Source organism: Pinus tabuliformis, chromosome 9, assembly GCF_031772625.1.
Source record: "Pinus tabuliformis cultivar Carrire ecotype Pingquan chromosome 9, CPIR1, whole genome shotgun sequence".
Taxonomy (NCBI): Eukaryota; Viridiplantae; Streptophyta; class Pinopsida; order Pinales; family Pinaceae; genus Pinus; species Pinus tabuliformis.
In genome coordinates, this window is record NC_142307.1 from 1,631,102,705 (window position 1) to 1,631,123,578 (window position 20,874).

Genomic DNA, 20,874 nt, shown 5'->3' on the forward strand with positions numbered 1-20,874 from the left:
CACAAGTTTATAAAATTTTGTCTTAATACTTCTATTTTTTGTTTTTATTTTAAAAAACAATTCTATATTAAATAATTCTATTTTTCTTTATTATTTTAAAATCAATGAGAAATTTTAGAAATTTAAATTTTAGTTTTAAATTTAAAAAAAAAAAAAAAACAAAAAACATTTCAAATTTCAATTCTTTTTTTTCTATATTTTATAATGATGATGATTAATGTGCCATAAAATTGATATGTTTTATTGAATTTTAAAAAATTAAAAAATTACTCTAAATTCTTTAAAAATATATTTTTATACTAAAAAGAAATTGGAAACAATATTTCAATATCATCACGCTTTTGCTTACTTAAAAAATCAAATATACTTATAATATCACATATATTTTGAAAATAATGTCAAACTTAAATATAAAAAAACATCACTATCATTAAAAAATAATTGTCATTATAATTACTCAATACCATTATCAAAAAATTAAATAGAATCAAAATAATTTAATTTTAAAATATTATAATAATTTATTTTCCAAATTACCATCAAAACAATAGAAAATTTCTTTATTTCTAAAATAAAAGATCTATATTCATTTGATAGTTTGCCTATTAAAAATTAAAATGGTTTACATATTTTATTGGTTTAATATTAACATGCAATTTTTTAAAAAGAAAATATATTTTTATCACAATATTTATATTTTTAAATATTAACTAAATTATAAATAATAAAAAAATTTAATAAATTTTGTTTTTTTTTTTTTTTTTTATAACTTCTATTTCTTTTAATAGTAGAGAAATCTATCATCAACCAAATGAGTAGTCACTATAGCACTCTCTAACTGGATAGTCATCTCTAACTACTATCCCTAAATACAAGCTGACTCATCTTCTTTATTCAACAAAAATCAAACCCCTTAAAATAACTAATTTATAGTCCATAAAAGAATAAATTTCACTCTTACAAAATGTCTCTAAAAAACAAATTTTAACTCTTCTATTTCTTAACTTACCAGAAAAATAAATTCTTAAACAAACAAAACTAAAACAACAATTTTAGCTCACTTAATAAAAACCCTACTCAACCTGATACACACAATATGGAACAGTATGACTCATTTTTATTAAAGCCCCGAAGCACACCAAAGTAGAACTGTGGAAATGCCGTCATTTTTCTTACAAGGAGCACACACAAACACCAAACAAAACAGAGACAAAGTATAGCCGGGCCTCATTTATTAAGGCACAAACGGAGATCACAAAAGAGAGAAATAAAGCAGGTATGAAACTTATAATAATAACGAATCAATACGACGTATAATAATAACTAATCAGTACGAAATGTTGTGTTCAATCGGAGAACAGCATTCTCGCCAGAAACGGACTCCTTGGTAAAAACTACATAGCCACGAGCATATCTGAACTGGCCTGTTCCTCCAACTACAAAGTACTCACGCTGAGGCTGATCGAACCTCTCGATTCCTTGAATCTGTAGGGTGCTTCCGTTATACTCCATATTTTCGAAAGTGATCGCGAAAACCATTAAAAATTCCATCCCAGTATGGGGATTCGTATTTATGTAAGCTCCTTGCGCCCGACCCAGATAGTTGTTTCCGTGAGAGTCGGTGACTTGTGGCTGCTTGGTGATAGGGTCGCTCATTATTACTACGGTCCCAAATTTTCCCGGGTCAGAAGAGGAACCATTCAATCCTGCAACAGGGAACGAGGTCACGTTGCGTCCCGTTAAATTGTCGTGCATATAGAGCACCATACTCGTCTCACTTATCCCCGCAGCGGCCTGCACGAAGACGAGGACGAGAGTGGTCTTGGCCATTGCCGATAACAAAACCCCGGAACCCATCGAACATGTACTGGAAGCTCTTGCAAATACTGATAGGATATCACGGTTCCTCTGTGTAAGAAAACTTTATATCGGTAATGATTAAATAGCTACCAGAAGCCAGAAACGACAGCTTTCAGATTCTAAATTCAAGATGATCTCTGGGAGTGATATCGACTTCCGCGTCAAGATACTCATCTTTTGTTTCTTATGCGTTGAGACAGTTCTGGGTTGGGATTGGGATGACGAGTGGATTGGTATGAGCAGTTCGGAGTACCAGACGGTCGCCATCGTGCTTCCTCTGTGACCAATCATCAAGGGTGAGTTCGGACGACGAAGTATAAGTGCCACTAACTCTCATTATTGCTGTCTGGAGTCATCGTATTTTTAAAACTATCGATATCAATATAGGAGGTTTGCCATTTCAAGGTTAAGAGAAGAGATTTCAACCGTATGTCTTCGTCCAGATTGCTTAAAACGACTAATACATACAAGAGATGCAATCAGAGGTTTCCTATTGGCCTTCGACTGATCTCTACCCAATGTCTAAGCAAGGAGATGGAAGACAAATGTTTATTATGTACAAATATATGTAAAGATCTACAAAGAACAACAAAAATTTAGTACAAAAGATTACATAGATAGTGTGCCTATCCAAATATATTACATCCTTCCGACAGTAAACGGTTAGAAAAAGTTGTCCGTGTGAAAATAAACTATTAGAAAAAGTTGTCTATAGCTAGAAATAAACTTGGACCTAGAAAGAAAAAGACAATCTGCAAAATGGTGATCCCTGAGGTTGCTCTAAAGGACATGGATATTTTTATAGGGTCAGCATGTCTCTCTTAAGGGAACAAATCTGCAATTCTAGCCAACTTAGTGGAGATGTCCTTGTACTTAAAGTCCTAGGGTTTTGTGGTCCCTCTAGCTCGTCCATCTTCATTTGTATCTTTCTCCTTGCTTCATTATGCTCAACCAAAACTTTGTTGAGCAAAGATTTCATGTTCCAATACAACTCTATTATGCACAAGTATTGATTTTGGAGGACCAAGATGGGACCCAAGTCTACCACCAAGTTAGCCATTGAAGCAAAGATGGTCTGATCATGAAATCACAGAGTAGCATTGTGGGCTCTCAAATGACCACAAGTACTCCTTAATACCAAATAAGAGGAGCCTTTGAGGCCTCCCATGCACTTATGTGACATTGTTATAAATTGGTGTAGAGAGTCTTGATAGAGGCAGAGTGAAGGTGTATGTAAAAGCGTAGGATAAAGCTAACCCACATGGGACATGGCCCAATCCCAAGGCACAAATCGATGAACCCAGCGTTGTATGTGAATCGTACTAGACACAAGTGGAAAAAGATTCCCACGAGCTTGGAACCAAGACCAATGAGACTCCAAACATGCAAATATTTAGGAGGAAGATTATGCAATTAGAATAAAAGCTAATGAGGGGAGTAAAGTTTACCAAATGGATGGACCAACCTCGTATGTATCTAGGAAATGAAAATGCGATTGCACCAATCAAACCAAAATCTATTGAAATCAAATGTTTTGGATGATGGAAAGAATCTAAATGTCAATTGATACGATAAGGGACCAGTTGAGGGAGTATAAAATATAGAGTTCCAAAGGCACTAAGCTTTCATACCTCATTAATATGTCCACAACCCTTCACAATTTCACACCTTAATGTAGGGAAGGCTTGCTGGTGGGTGAAATAGTCCAATTTGAGGGACTTGCAGAGCTCAAGACTGTTATAGAGGGGTGGAGAAACTTCATGGTGGGGGCAGCCATGCCAAAATTATTGTAGCTAGCCCCATGAAGAATGAGAGAAACAAAAAATTTAAGAAGGGGAAATTACTTTGCACTTGACAACATAGATAAGAAGGAAAATGGTGTCATTAACTGCCTCACTGAAACCTGAAATAAGAAATAGCTCAGCCATAATGCCTTTCATGGGAAACTCGAGAAATTTAAAATGAACTAACATTTTCCTACATAGTGAAGTCATAATGTGTGTTCATGTGGAAAGGACAATTGGTCATTTAGAAGGTCACATCACCTCCATCCATTTCCTGTGGTGGTGGCATGATCTGAAATTGGAGGAGAACTTCTCCTTCCTAAAAAGTGATCATTCTTTGATGTTTTGCAAGGAAAAATGGGTCTTATGACAAAACATTTTTTCAAAGGTCTCTTCAAGGACTATGAGTTAGTTTTTCATGTAAACTTTCAACATAAGCAACATCTCATCATTTAACTCATACATGCATTCATTGAGAGCAACAAAAAAGAATTTGGTGACAGAGTTCACCCCTCCTCGCCTACATCTCTAGGCGTGCCAATATAGCTAGACCGCTCCATATATTTAGTGAAAAAGAGTACATAAAATTTCCCATAAAATAAGTGGCTAGTTTCCCCTTCATGGAAACATTCTCCTACAAAGAACTCTCACTATAAATAACATGACAACCTATAGTGAGTCATGAAACCATCAATGATAAAAGGTGTCTCCTACAAAGGCCCAAAACTTCATCTAAAAATGAGCATACAAGTACTTCAATTCAACATTGAGTTACAAAAAAAAGGCTTTCCACAAGAATACATAGTGAAAAAAGACAATGACTTTCACCCTATAGTCCACGTCTGCTGCAGTAAACTTCTGAAGGTAATAAAACCCCTACAAGGCCTTCTTCATGCTCAAACACCTTTAAGAACTGCTCAAAAACATTGATTGATCCATAGACCCATGGACTTGAAAGTGTAAAAAGTCTCTTCAGATGTGCTCTAATCAACAAATAGAGGTCACCATTGGATCCAAAATATTCAAAAACCCCTATATCCACTCTTCTTGAGCTCCATAAGGCAAAAAAAACTTCCTCTTACAGCTCTAGAAAGCTTTATCCTTCGTTCCCATGTTACTCGTCCTAGAAAATGGATAAAATTTCTAACAACGCTAAAATGTCTCCCTTTTTTCCAATGTAGAGGCAATAAATTTGCCTGCTAAAGGTGAAAAATATCATACCGTTAAAATCCCAATGACTCCCTTATATCCACATGGACCATGCGGTCGGGGGTCAGGGCTAACTGGCGGCCTAGGTCCCTTATCCTGAGCTTGTTGGCCACGTCGACACAATGTGGCCAGGGGCTGGGGCTAACCACCCACCCATGCCACCAAAGCTCATGTTGGCCTTGCGTGAGAGTTCGACGAACTCCCATATGCCCAAGACCTCGGGATCATCTTTCCTCCTTCTGCTAGTTGCACTATGCCATGGTCTCGTGCAGGTCCTTATGACTAGGCGACCAGCCCACCGGGGTCCACGGCTAGTCCCAAGCTCCTCGCCTCTCGATGGTACACTCCATCTCAACCTGAGGTCTTATGGAGTCTTTGAGACCAGGGGTTGGGTTGGTCCCTCAGCCCCAAACTTCTTTTGTGTCATGATCTAGTCATATGAATTGTAGGTGACTAGGGGCCGAGGCTGACAACTCGACCCCTCCTCCAAAATGGCACTTAAATTAACTTTAAATGCAGTTGTTTCCATATAGTGTTAATAACTATTGTGAGGGCGCAGTGGTAAGGAACTCAACTTGGTCGATGCAGGTGATATGTTGACACTCAGCTGAGGCTCTCGAGACCTTATCAATACTTTAACGAGCCATGGGGTGCCACATGGTGACCTCTGGTTGGGCCATGTGGCACACCCTCATTGGCCCACCACAAACTAACCAACCAACCATATCGAACAAAATTACCTAGTACGAGGCTTGCACTTGGCAGATCCTCATTGTTCTGAACCTATGTAGTCAACTTAATGATGTCAGCAGTATGACTACCGAGTCAACAACCGAGTTAGCAAACCTACTAATATTTTAGTTGTTTCCCAAAAACTTCAAAGCATCATAACTTTGCCACACAACATCAGATTGAGGTGAAATAAGTGCCACTGGGTTCATAACGATGAACATTTGAAACTGTAACTAGTTTTGAAAGATTCTAGGAACTTTCATTTTTGAGCTAAAATTTGATTACTGGATCATACCTCCTAGCTAAGAACTTTTGGACTCCAAAAGTTTTGCTTTTCCTAGTAAATAAAAGGAGGCTGAAACTCGAAAATTCCCTCAACTCAAGCCATATATGCTCCATTTTCAATTGGTTCCCTTCAAGCTCCAATTAACGTACTTTGCTTATCTTCTTCGTGAAGACCTATTGTCATGTTAAGAATCAAACCAAAATTCTTATTACATATGTAGGAACAAAAACACTCATGAGTGGAATCTAGACATTCTCTTTAAACCCATATTTTACGTCTCAAAAAAATTCTCCTTCAAGTTCCATTGTTGAAGAAAAACTCGACTTTCCATCTTGAAAATCAGAAGTAATATAATTCTTGTCATGTAGGAAATAATTTTTTTGTTTATTGTCCTCAAATTGTACCTGTACATAAAGGTACTTTTACTGCTAAAATCAATGACACCATTGGCTTTGCCTACAAAAACATGGTCATATCTTGTATAATCTTAAACAAATATTCTATTCATACCAAGTTTCATCTTGAACACCTGTATCGGTGAGTACATGACAAACTGTAGACAAACTTGGACGACAAACATTGTACATCCCAAAAGTCCTTAAACATTTTGACTTATAAACAAGCCAATACATAACATTTCAAAGAAAAACATACTTGTTCCGCATAGCGATTATTCTTGTTCACTTTACAAAAGTACTGAAAACATGTAATGACACAACAAGCATTTATAATTTACAAAGCAACAAAATATACAAATAGTCTACCCAATCTTTGCCTCTCCGAGGCTTATGTGTTCTCATTTTGCATCTACTTTGGTTTGAAGGTTGCCTTAGGAACATTGTGAGTCCTCTTTGCCACATGTTTCTCTCCTTTCATTGGTTTTGCATAGCCTCTTTATCCTTCTTGGGATGAAGTTCTAGATGCAGTTTCCAATATCTTTCATTCCCATGCCCATGGATATTGCAATGGGTACAAAAGTACGTCCTCTTTCTTGCGACAAGGAAGCCTTCGAATGTGAACAATGTTCTTCATGCTTGATACAAATAATTTTATCCATTCTCTTCACCATTACCATGCATTTCTCAAAAATATCCACACAATGGTCAAATACATCACAGAAATTGCAAGGATACATGTCCCACAAATAGTCAGAATTACCAAGATTTGGAAAACATCCATGACATTTATACTTGTCCCTTGGGATGCAACTTTAATGATTTGTGTTCGATGATGAAATGCAAGGTCCGTTGAAGCACTCTTCTCTCTTAAGAGACAAATTGACATTATCACCACATTCTTGGTGTGACATATCATCCTCTAATGATTGCTTTCCCTCTAACAATTTAAACCATAATCCAAACTCTCTTTGATCATATACCAATGCTTGATATCTTAGTCTCTCTTTCACCATGATTGTATTAGTGATCCCTTGGTCATTGATGTTGGGGCGTCCTATTTTATAACCCATCTTAGATCGCAACTTCATACAAATGCCTCTAGTATGTTGTTGAAATGCTACAAAAGAGGTGTTATGAACATAAATAGAAGGATTTGAACTTGAGATGCTTAATACCTCCTTGAACTTGCCATCCATATTTTTTGGTTCATATGATGATGAAGAATTTATAGATGACTCAAATGACCCACTTTTACCAACACACATACAATGAGAATCTTGAGGATGCTCACAAAATGTGCATGCACCATTCACCACATAAGGTCCATAACCTCTATATGAACCATGCCCACATATTGGCTCCACTCAAATTGGATGTATCCTTTGTTCTCACTGGAGTGGAACTCTCACCAACTTCTTCCTCAAGCACTTGTTTCAAGTGAAGGTTCATATGGATCTTCCCCTCTTTAGTAATTTCAAGCATTCTTATCAATTCAACATTCTCCATTCGAGGAGACAATTTCATCTCCTCTAACTCTTAGAGAGTCTCAATATTCTTGCCCATTACTGCATCTTGGTCAGAACCAACTCTGATACCAACTGATCTGAAATTGAGGATAATTTCTCCTTTGTAAAAAGTGATCATTCTCTAAGAATTTGTAAGGAAAGATGGGTATGATTACAAAACATGTTTTCAAAGGTCTCTTCAAGGATTATCAGTTAGTTTTTCATGTAAACATAGAACATAAGAAACATATCATCATTTAAATCATACACGCATTCATGAAGAGAAAAAAAATTGGTGACGAAGTTCACCACTCATGGGCTACATCTTCGAGCCTGCCAACCTAGCTAGACTGCTCCATATATTTAGTGAAAAAGGGTATATAAAGTTTGTTGATAAAACAACTCGCTAGTTTCCCCTTCAAGTAAATTTTCTCTTGCAAATAAATCTAACTATAAGAAGTATTACAACCTCCAATATGTCATGAAAGCATCAACAATAAAAGGTGTCTCCTACAAAGACTCAGTACTCCATCTGAAAATGAGCATACATGAGCATGCAAGTACTATAATTCCACATTGAGGTACAAAAAGAAAGCTTTCCTCAATAAGACATAGTGAGAAAAGAAAAAATGAACTACACATTGCAAGTCACAAATGCTGCAGTAATCTTCTGAAGGTAACAAAACCCCTACAAGCCCTTCTCCATGCTCAATCACCTAAAATAACTTCTCTGAAACGCTAATTGATCCATACACCCATGGACTTGCACCTACAAAGTGTATTTTGAGATGTGCTCCAATCAACAAATAGAGGTCACCATTGGATCCAGAATGTCCAAAAAACCCTATCTGGACTCTTCTTGAGCTCCAAAAGGCCAAAATATCTTCTTATTATGGCTCTAATAAGATTTTTCCTCTGTTCCTCTGTTTTCCGCCCTACAAAATGGATAAAAAGTCTGACAAGGCTACAATTTTGCCTTGCTTTCCACTACGAAGGCGACAAATTCACCTACTAAAGCTGCAAAATATCGCAACCGCTAAAATGCCCAATAACACCTGTGAGTGGAAAATTATGGCCACATGGGCCATGCGGCCGACGATTGGGGATAACGGCTCACCCCTGCAGGCTTAGGTCCCTTATCCTCACATTGTTGGTCACGTTTGTTAGCTACCTATACCAATAGGTTTCATATTTCATGATGGCTATAGAAGTTCCAAATATGCTCTGCTTTGATTATGCAAAGATCCCATATTTCCAAAGGATTACAAGGTGTGTAAATAGCTTAATGTGTCTCAATTTTGATGGATGGTCCAACAGTCTAATCCGGATCATTCCATGGTTTAAATTTCCAGTTGTAGAATAGAGAAAGAAGTCTGTCCAAACTGTCTAATCTTGGCAGACAAAGTAGTTCAGGTAGAGAAGAGAAGGCTCCCAACAGCTTAATCTGGGACCTTGGAAGAAATAAGGGCAGAAGTAGATAGAAAACAAAAGAAAAGGCCAAAGAAAAGAAAAGGCAAGCAAGGGTCTGCAAGTCCAAATGCACCCTCCAAGAAGGAATAAAAAATGCTAGGCAAAGTAGCTGGGTAAGTAGATGGGGTTGCAGAAGTCATATTCATTTCCAGAGTGAATCTTGCTGGTTCAGATAAGAAAACAAGGCAAAGGAGCATGTCTAATTCCCCAAATCCCCTTCCATTCCTATTACTAACATCCCTTCATCCATGGAGAGTTATGAAAAATTTGAAGTGTTATGATGGTTCTTATGACTCTAAAAGCCACATTTCCTATGTAAAAATTCTTTTCATTTTGATCTACTCCCTAAACTAAGTTAGTCTCAAACAAACTTAGTATTTTCTCCCTTCACTCATTTCCCCCATATTAACTCTAACTTTACTATGTAAATCCCCTATATTACCTTTCCCCTACTAGTATTAACACCATGGTGTATAAACCCCAAATTTTGTATAAATACCCCTCCCCTTGGCATTATAGCCAATAAGTTCTGTGTCAGGGATCAAATGACACCTGGTCATCTTGATGAACCTAAGTCCAACCCCCTCCCCTCTTCTGAAGTCATTTGGCCCCTTAGAAAACTTCATTTGCCAAAAGAGCCTCATAAATGACCTTGTTTTACCCATACCCGCTTCATTTGCAAAAATAACCCAAAATACCCACTTTGTTCGCTTATCCTAAGTCTCGGGCTTGTCTTATGGCGCATCGGAAAACCTTACAAAACCCCTTTATCCATGAAACCCCTTTGAAACTACCAAAAAACCCCGAAAAACCCACTTTCCGCTGCTTAAACCAAAGTTTGCGCATATATTCAATTTTTCGGAATATATTGAAAAGACATTAAAAAATATATATTTATTCCTCCGCCCGTGGTCGTATCCACCTATCAGATCATCATCCCGTCCACCTTCAGATCAGATCCAAGAGATTCGACGGTCCTTATGGATGTCGGAGCGGTCCCCGTGACAGAGGTTTAGCGCCCGAGAAAGTGACGTTGCGTTACGTCAGGGCGCGGCCACGCGTCGCCCATTGAGGGCTCTCGGAGCAAACTCTGACAAGTGCGGGGCCGTATCATAACCGCCCCGAGAAACCGCAACTGTTAGGGCTAAACCGTAACCGTTAGGTCATTCACCGCCCGGTTTGCAGGTCCAGCGCCATCCCCACGACATCACCGTGCCTGCCACCTCATTACCCCGTGGACCAATGGCTGCCCGCCACCTCGTCCGATGACGTCATGCTGACGTCATCCGAGGCTGACCCCACCCTATGACGTCATGCTGACGTCATCACAGAAAAAGCGCCAAATTGCAAAAAGTCCATATTTTAGCCAAAAAACGCGTTTTTTCATACTTTTCGCTCAGTTGCTATTATTTCCTCTGCATGCTATTTCACGTCCTGAACTGCGCCACCTGCGGGAAACGACCTGAAGACCTCCAGAGCGCCAATTCCACCCACAGTTACGACCTATGTTCGCGGTTAGCCAGGTATTTCTCATAGTTCATCCTTTATACGCCTAAATTCACTGTAAATTGCTCAGAACGCATAAGGAACACTGAAACTCACTTTTTCACCGACAGTTTTCCTCTGCAACACTTCTAAATTACAACTGCAACCTTGAAACCACCGGCTGAGCCTTCATTTCCCGAGTTTTGGTCGAAAACTGTAAACTCCTCGCGCAAATGTGAGACAGTTGGTCGAGCCATTTAAACCTGCCAAAGAAGACAGAGGGAGACAAGGCATTGGTCTTATTCATAATTCGAGCAGTATTTCAATTGCTGCGTGTCCACTCCACCCTCTGGTCCCTGTAATTCACAGTTGCATTGCAAAAAGTCACTTCTGTGCTGTACTACTCACTTGAACTAATTCACCTGCAAGACAGAAACTGCATAGACCATGGAGACTCCAATTGCACTGAATATCAAGCCTCTCAATGCCCCTCACCAGGAATTAGAATGGAAAGCCCTGGGAGATATGGATTATCAAATGCTAGACTGGTTTCCATTAGGCTCCAAATATAATATCCAGATGCTGAATGAGTTGAGAGCCCAGCACCTTAGTGGAGCTGACATCCTAGGGGTTTGGGACTCAAACTTGCCCATCTATAACCTCCCCCAGGTAAATCCTATGCCAGAGTTGATCTACAGATGCCAGGAGTGCTATGATCCAGGCCAAAGAGCTGTCCTCAGCCCTACAGGCGCAATTCTGTTTCAAATCACCCCAGAAAGCATAAATGAGATGCTGCACTTCCACACTGCAAAGCCATTGACCCCCCTCCACATGCAGGACTTGATAAAGAAGGGGAATAAGTTGTCAAATGACTAGACTATCAAAATCAACCAGCTGTTTGTAAAACCAGGGTCTGAAACCATCAGAACTCCTCCTATTGGATATCATTACTTGAATGAATTGGGCATAATGCTAGTGGATTTGATCAGCTATGTCCTAGGCTTCAAGGGAATGGAGGAGGTGGATGAAATCATAATGGCAATACTATCTATATTCTCTCCTGGAAAACCCCCAGCTGTACATTATGATTATGCCACATACATTGCAGATAAGATCCATGACCAGTTCATGAACTTGAAGAGGGAAAGACTGTTCAGGTATACTTCATACATATACCACCTATTCTTGTTTTATCAGCCAGCCAGTTTCTCTATTCCCTTGAAATAAGTCAGTGCCCAGGGGAATCCGAGGTCAGTTGTGTTTTGGACCTCTGTTTTTCATTGTGCCTCTGTATCACCATACACATACTCTAAGTTCATAGACTTATTCATTCATCCAGCCATGACAGTATTGGATGGTGTTCCTCCTCCAAGGTTAACTGATGACATGAGGAGAATTCTCCACCTGAACAAAACCTATAGCATTGGTAATTGGTACCTCTACCAAGACCACACAGTCATCAGAGTATATGGCTGTGAGTTGAAGCCTTTTAGGTTGCCAAGGTATGTCCCCATGAGGCTTTTTGCCTTAGAATATTTCAGGCAATTTGGGAATGCCGACTACCTCCACTTTCAAAGCAAGAACAAGAAGGCACAGTTGAAGGTAAGGAGCCAGCTGGGCCCTTTCCTATACAACAGAAAAGAGGAGGGGTGGAAAGAGGCAAACAGTATCCTAGAGGCCCTCAAACTGCAAACTAGCTTTGAATGGATACCCTATGATCCCAATCACTTTGTCTCCCTCAGGAGGATAAGATACAAATTGGGCAGCTATTCACACGTAAGGCAGCCTGAGATTGAGCAGTATGCCAATAAATTAAGCTGGGAAGAAGGTACCCTAGAAGAAGAAATTACTAGTGAGGAGTTGCTAGAGAGAGAGGCTAGAAATATTCAAAAGAAAGCTGACTTAGAAACTTGTGGACAGGTTCCCCTCTCATACAAAAAACAACTTGGAGCAGCTGCCTCGTCCTCAACAACGCACCATCAAGCTGCCATCAATCCTCCACAGACAGTCAACAATGGCAAGGAAAAGCAGGTGGAACAGCCACCTCCTATGACCGAAGAGCAAATGGAAACTCTAATGCAGCAACAAGAAGAGATGGAGCAGCAGGGAGAAGGGCAGCAACAAGAGGAGCAACAACAATAACAAGAACAAAGGCAGGAACAGCCTGCCCAGCAAAAACAAACAGTGGAAGCCCCTAAATCCACTAAACAAACTGAGCCTCCGAGGCAAGAAGTTTCACCTGATGCAACAATACTTCAGACCCCACAAAAGGAGGACACAAGCAGGAAAAGGGACAGAGAAACTCCCCTTACAACATCAGCAACTCATGGGGAGAAGAGGCAGAGAATCAATCCTCTTTCAGAGGAAGAGATGCCAATAAGGCAGCCTCTGGGTATGGTCCCACCCAGCAGGGAAACATCAGCAAGTTCCTTTCAACAGGAACAGGATAGAGCAATGGGAGGAAAAGTGAGTTCCTCTAGGCAGCAAAGGGAAGGTGGGCCTAGTATTAAACAACAGTTCATCGATATTAAGATGAGAAATGAGCCCATCAAGAGACAGTTGTACAACCATTTGCTAAACCTGGCTCCCACCAATCAGCAGAGACTCACGTCTGCATATGATGTGCAGGAAGGCAAAATGATCATGAGTCATTTCATGCCAATAGCAGTACAGCCCCAATCTGCCTCTAATTATTTGAGGACTAACTTGCAAGTCCTTGCCAAGGATATCCACCCAATGGACAAGATAGAACTACACAAGCAAACGGGTGAGATGGTCTATGCTTCCCTGGCAGAACAAACCTTGGATAACTATAAGCTGCAAAATAGCCTTAACAATACAGCCTCTCAACTGGAGTTGGAGAGGGCATCATCCCAGGCAAAGGACAATAGAATAAGGTCCTTGGAAGACATAATCATTGAGATTGGACATGATCCGAAAGATATCAAAGGGATACAAGAGGTATTGAAGTTGAGGGATGCTGACATGGCAGCCTTGAGGAGAAAGATCAAACTCCCTGCCACAATCCACCCTCAAACAGATGAGGTGGCCCAGCAAAGGCATGATCAAGAGGCCACGACCCTGTTGATATCTCTATACAAGGAGCTAATCCGGACTCAAGACAAACTAGGAGAATCTGAGGCTGCAAAGGCAGCACTACAGGCAGCACTGAAGCAAAGAGAAGAGGGTCAAACCTCCCAGCCTCCTCCTGAAATAATCAATCTTGAGGAAGCTCCTCCAACAACTGCCCCTCCTCAGCAAACAGGGCCTACAGCACCAACTACATCAACAACTGCACCAACAACAGAGCAGAGTCATAGTCTCGATATGCAGAAGCTCCAAAATGAAATTCAAGTCCTGGAAGCTCAAATGTTGGAGCTCAATTCAGCCAAAGAATCTTTGGCTAAAGTAAATGAGAGATATGATAAGAGAAAACAGAATGCAACTGAAAACGAACGAGAAATAAAAGCTCTAAAGAAGAGGATAACTGAGCTTGAGAAGGAGCTCACACTAGAAAAGGTGACAGCAGAGCTAAAAACAGTCCTTTGGGCCAATATTGGCCGGTCTATCACCAATCAGTGGCAGTACATTGAGACTATAGATGAACAATCAATACTCATTGCAAAGGCAAACAGGGAAATACACAGAGCTAGAGCAAGCCTTGGCAACATGCCTGATGCTGCCACCAGAATGATCAATATTTTAAATAACAGGACAAGCTCTCAACTGGCCACCATAGGAATTGCTCACAGGACTGAGACAATCTCAATGGTTAAAAGGGTCCTGACACTACGAAACCTGGTTGGAACATTGGAAAGAAGAACCCATGATATGCAGACTGAAATCAACAAGTTCATGGACAGATTTCAGGCATTACAGAACAGAGGCCTCCCCAGCATATTAAGCATTGTAGGAAGACTGCTTACCCTTGAAAACTACAGTAAGAGGGTTGATGCCTATGCTGTTGGACAAATTGCAAGACAGCCCATCACTTCAGCAGAATCAGGGCCAGCATCAGGGCAAACTTTATACAATAGGGTGGACAACCTATTTTTTATTATGAATGAGATCAATCATCTGTTTGATGTGCCTCCAAATTTTTTTAAGTATACAGAAGCAGATGAAACCATAGAGGCAATTGTGAATCACCAATTGCCCACACAGGAAGTCTGGAAGAATTTGACACAGATAATATTATCAAGCCAGAACCTGTAAATGTTAATTTTTCCAGTTTATAAGTAAGTCATACACAGGCAGAATTTTGATAGATAAGCATACAGAGAAAAGATGAAAGGCTGAGCCAACTCAGCAGGGCTATTCGGTCGCCACAGCAGCAATCACAGTCACAGATGGCAAACCCGAGAAAATACAGCGCAACAAGAAATAAAGACGCGTTATTCAGCATTAAAGCAAAGCGGCTCAACCGACTCAATGACCTCCAAAGGTAAAATTATCCTCTGACAGACATAAAGAGCATTTATGCTGCATTCAAAGTTGTAATAACTTCTTTTCTACTTTCTGTACCAATCTATGAAGATATTTTCTCTCTCAGATGACTCAATGCCTGAGATATTTTGTATAAACATTCCTATAAAGTCCCCTTCGCATGAGCTTGCAAGGGTGGTTGTTGATTTTTCCTGAAGAAGTTCTTATGCTGTAATCCTTTCAGAAGTTAATAAAGAAAGTGATGGAATTTCTCGGATTTCTGGAGTGTTGAATGCGTACTGGTGTCTGTTGGAAACTGCTGGATTCCTGTGTATTCCGCCATACAATAAGTCTCTGTAACTCTCTCTGTTATGTATTGTGTTTGTTAAAATCCATATGTTATCTCACTTTAAATATCTAGCAACAAAGAAAAAGAATAACTTTCAGGATTTATTCAATGAATACCCTGAGTTCAATCTGCGTTGTTAATGAATGTTTTCTTCAGATGCAATCTTGATAAGTGTAATTCTTAATTGCTGCACTTTCAGAATACATCTTTCACAGTAGCCTTTGTCACAAGAATTCAAGTTTGCTCCTGTGCAGCATGTTACACTTTCACCTCACCAGCTTAATAGAAAATTCTTAATTGCTTTCTATTGGTTGACATACATCACTATTTAAACTAAATTTGTTTGTCTGAAATACAAAATTGGCCCTGCAGTTTAAGCACCAGCAATCTTTCGTTTCTAAGCACTTCATAACTCCAGACTCCATTGCCCAATGATATTTTACTCTCTAAACAGTATATCATAAGACCTGAAAGAAATCCTTCAACCAAAACATAAACCAAAACCTGAGCATAATAGCTAGCCTAAAACACCATCATAACAGAGACAAATCATAAAGAGAGAGCCCTCTCTGATTACAGTTCGGCTAGAAACTGTGATCCAAAGATTGGTTAGTGGTTACCCCGGCCGTATTCCCTTGGGAGTCATAGGGAACAACCTGGGTGATAACAACGTTGGTGCAATGTTGCCAATGGTCGGGGCCTATAACCCACCCCCATCGCTGGAGCACCTATTCCACCTTATGCCAGGGTTCTATGAACCCCCAAATTCCCAGGACATAGAGCTTATTTCCTCTCCTTTTGTTGGTTGGGTTGTACCACAGTGTCATGTAGGTCCTTGTGACCAAGGGTCAAGGATGGTCCCAAGCCCCTCTCCTATTGGCGTTACACTATGTATACATCTAAGGTCTTGTCGAGTCTTTTTTACTAGGGGCCATATTGGTCCCTAATCCTGAAACTCCTTTCCCTTCGAGGTCTGGTCATATGAACCAGAGGTGGCCAGAGGCCACGGCTGACTACCCAACCCTTCCTATGAAAGGCAATGTAACTAAAATTTAAATGGACTTATTTCCATATACTGGTAAGAACCATCATGAGAGTGCACGGGTAAGTCACTAGACATGGTCGATGCAGGTCATGTGTTCAAACCCAACTGAGGCTCTCTGACCCTTATCAAATTTTTAACTAGCCATAGGGTGCCATGTGGTGGCCTCTGGGTGGGAAACGTGGTCCACCCTCACTAGTCCACCACAAAATAACCAACCAATTAGATTGAGCCAATTTGCCCAGTACGAGGAACCCACTTGGAATATCCTCATTGTTTCATACCTCCCTAGTGAACTTGATGATATCAGAAGTATGGTTTCCCAGTCAGCAACCGAGTCAACGATCTTGGTAAATTTTTAGTTGTTTCCCTGAAATCTTCAAAACATCAGAACTTTTTCATACGACATCGGGTTAAGGTGAAATCAATGTCATTGGATTCAGAATGATGAACAATTTTACATGACACTAGTTTTGAAATATTTTGGACACTTTCATTATTGAGCTAAAATTTGATCACCATATCATGGCAAGGGCTATGTCTCATCCCACTCCTCCTGCTCAGTTAAAGCATCACCTACTAATTCCAAGTCCTTAGGGATGTGACCATAATCAAGTGCCTATAGATCACTCTTGAGGACTTTGAGAAACTCCTCCCTCCATCTCGAGGAGGGAGTATCTTCCTAGGATAAGGAGAAATATTTAACTTTGTCATCACATCAGGTGCACTAGTAAGGCACTAGACATGGTTGATGCAGGCCATGTGTTTGAACCCAACTAAGGCACTCTGACCCTTACCAAATTTTTAACTAGCCATAGGGTGCCACGTGACGGTCTCTGGGTGGGCAACAGGGTCCACCCTCACTAGTCCACCACAAAATAACCAACCAACTAGATTGAGCCAATTTTCCCAGTACGAGGACCCACTTGGAATATCCTCATTGTTCCATAGCTCCCTAGTGAACTTGATGATGTCAAAAGTATGGTTTCCCAGTCAGCAACCGAGTCAACGACCTTGCTAATTTTTTAGTTTTTTCCCTAAAAAATTCAGAACATCATAACTTTGTCATACGACATCGGATTAAGTTGAAATCAAAGTCGTTGGATTCATAATGATGAACACCTTGACATGAAACTAGTTTTGAAATATTCTAGACACTTTCATTTTTGAGCTAAAATTTGATCACCATATCATGGAAAGGGCTATGTCTCATCCTACTCCTCCTGCTCAGTTAAAGCATCACCTACTAATTCCAAGTGCTTACAAATGTGACCATAATCAAGGCCCTATAGATCACTCTTGAAGATTTTGAGAAACTCCTCCCTCCATCCCGACGAGGGAATATCTTCCTAAGATAAGGAGAAATATTTAACTTTGTCATCACATCCTTTATTCGTGAGCACATCAACAATATTTTTTCCTAACTGAAAAACATGATATGGAAGAAGAACTATGATTTAATTCAAAATTTATATAGTTAAGGAGACATATATCTCTAGTTTCCAGCTGGTGGTGATTTTCTCCAAATTGTTTCGATTCATCAAGTTTCTAATAGTTGAGATTACCGTATTGGAATCCCCTTCAACTACTGTCATGGAGAACACTTTATGAGTTTTAATGACAAGCCCTTCTGAGAGAACATGAAACTCAACTACATTCTTTTAAGTACAACAAAATGGAACATAGAAAAGAAATAGAGAACTTCTTGAATCATCCATGAATAATCCTCAAAAGGGATTTTTGTCAAGATTTTCTTGGAGGCTTCATCAAAGTTAAGCTTGATGAAACCTTCTAAGGGGGGATACCAAGATATTAGAGAGGAAATAAAATGGGTGAACGTCGAGGGCAAGGGTGAAGGTGTTTGCGGGAGGCTTAGTCCGGTAAGGATGGGAAGCTTTGATGAATATGAGGTTGAAAACTAGGTTGAGAGGATAGTTTCTGTAATTTTGAGAATCAATAGGGAAGATATTGTGTTTTCAAAGGAGGACAAGGTTCCAAAAATTCTTATTTTTCACTCCTTCTTGACTAGCCATAAAAGGAAGCATGGGAGGAGAGCTAGAGCTTGGTTCATGACTAGGTTTTGGAAAGTGGACCTATTCTAATTGTCAATGATTTCCAAGAGATCATAAGTGTTTCAATTTGAATTTGCAAATAATTTTGAGACTCGAGCCCATAGATCATACAAAAAGGAGAAATAGTTGAAGCAGTGGTTTGCCGTCTCCTTAGTTAAGAATCAAATATAACAGCTAGAAGGTCGTTGATATCATCTTAAAAAAAAATTGTCCCACGTGAGGGCTCGCCTGATCATTTGCCCTAGGAAATGGGTTACTTTGGGCTAAAGAATTTGTAGCTATATTGTTTTCCATATGAGTTGTGAGGGAAGACGATGAGGATGATAAACCAAGCCATATTCCACCTTGATTATGAATGCCCCAACTGGTTTGTGACCCCATTAAATATTTTTCATTTAATGATTACAATTATCTTCCTTTTGACTATTAGGTGATCAAAATTGTCCTATCTATATGCCATATCTAGAATTCCCCATCCTTCTTTTAGTTTCCAAATTCTCTAGTTGTTGGTTCACTGCATCATTTTCGAGCATTCTACCACTAGCAAAGCTCATTACTTTTTGTAGTTGCGACAATGGTGATGAGCCTCAGTATTGTAGCAAGGATACTGTAACTCCTAGGTCTACCAAGTTTACTTTATCAACCTAGGGTTTTGTACAAAGTTGGAGGTGACAGTGCTATACACACAACAAATGCAGTATTCTACTCATGTCACTTCTCAACTAGGGCACTAGTCCACTAGGTTTCTAGACCAATCTTCTATTGAATAGAATGATTCTAATCATTGAGAGTGAACGTAAAGCTAGTTCTAATATAGGAAATTAAATTTTTTCCTATTTAGTAAATGAAAGTTATTGAATGATGAATGCTATCAATGCCATAAATCATCTAGCTAGGAAATAACACAAATTACTTGCAGAAAAGAACTAGGCTAATTGTGCAATTCATCATCTAACTATTTGGATTATTTGGACATGGGAAGTTGATCTATCATTCTATGATTTATATGTGAATACACTTAAACTATTTCATTTTGTATTTGCAGAAAAGAGTCTTTTCATTTCTAAATTCAAAAATGTAAATTCTATGCTTATTTTCTTTGATCTTTCAAGGGGGGATTGTATGGGAGAGCTTATCTTAGGGGAAACTGATAGGCATGGATTCTAGAATGAGGGCCTAACCTACTCTCATACTAGCATTTCTAGTCATAACAAGGCCAAACAAGCTACTACAGGAGATCTCATAGCAGCTATAGGAAACTATTACAAGATGTCTTAGTTTGCTACAAAATCTCCTGGTTTTCTACAGGAAGTTAGCTGAAATATTTAGGAGGGAAAGAATAGTGGAATGAAATGCTTGAGAGATGTATGATAGTGACAGAGGATGTAGGGAAGTTGCCCATTCCCTGAGGCTAATCCCAACACTTTAGGAAGGTTGGATTTGCCTAAGGTGGTTGCTCATGGTGGATGCAAAACAAAGATTTGAACTATGAGATGGTACACCTTGGTAGAAGGTGGAGAAGACTTAGGTGAAGCTAGTTGGATGAGTTCTTCCATGTATATCAAAAATCCTTGCAACAAACCCTATTTTTATCTTCATTTATGAATCGCTACATATCAACATCGAAAATATGAATTGACTTTGAGAAAGATGATCTATATATTTCTAATGTCTAGATCTATGAAATGGAATGATTTTTTAAGATATATAAAACTCAAAAAATACAATAAAAACTGCAGGAGCTTTCAAGAAATCATAAACAATGATCTATCTAAAAATGAACCCTAAGCTATGCAATGACCAAAAGACAACTTTGTTCTTGGGACTGTGAGAAGGGGACCTTTTAATCATGATCCCATGAGTGAGTTCAGGAAGAGGCCATTGTCACAAGATTTTTTGGGGTACCTTCCTTCACTACTGCAGCTTTGATCTACTTATTCAAACTAATGGAAACAAGATTATGAAATCATTCAAATACTTGTTAAGCTACACAAAACATAAATAACTTCAATAGTTAACTATCATTTTAATCTAAGAATACAGATACACAAAGTGGAACTTTTGATGCTACGGTTGGGCCCTAACCAAAGAGCTTCAACCCTATGAGTCAACACAGTCCCACATCAAGGTATAATTTATCATTATCATCAAAATGTCAAATATAACAGTACAATAATAGTCATAATGTTTCAGTTTGAATTGCCTCTTGGCTACATAAAAAAATCACATCATAATGAGTCCCTTGGCTCTCTTAGTT

The 20,874-nt window shown here is 39.3% G+C and overlaps 1 protein-coding gene across 1 annotated transcript; it reads right to left on the reverse strand.

Moving 5' to 3' along the window:
* Positions 1 to 1,097: 1,097 nt before the first annotated feature.
* LOC149155080 (dirigent protein 11-like) lies at positions 1,098 to 1,928 on the reverse strand. Its single transcript, XM_089441544.1, has one exon. It carries the CDS (start codon positions 1,855 to 1,857, stop codon positions 1,324 to 1,326), a length of 534 nt encoding a protein of 177 aa, XP_089297670.1. The 5' UTR covers positions 1,858 to 1,928; the 3' UTR covers positions 1,098 to 1,323.
* Positions 1,929 to 20,874: the final 18,946 nt, after the last annotated feature.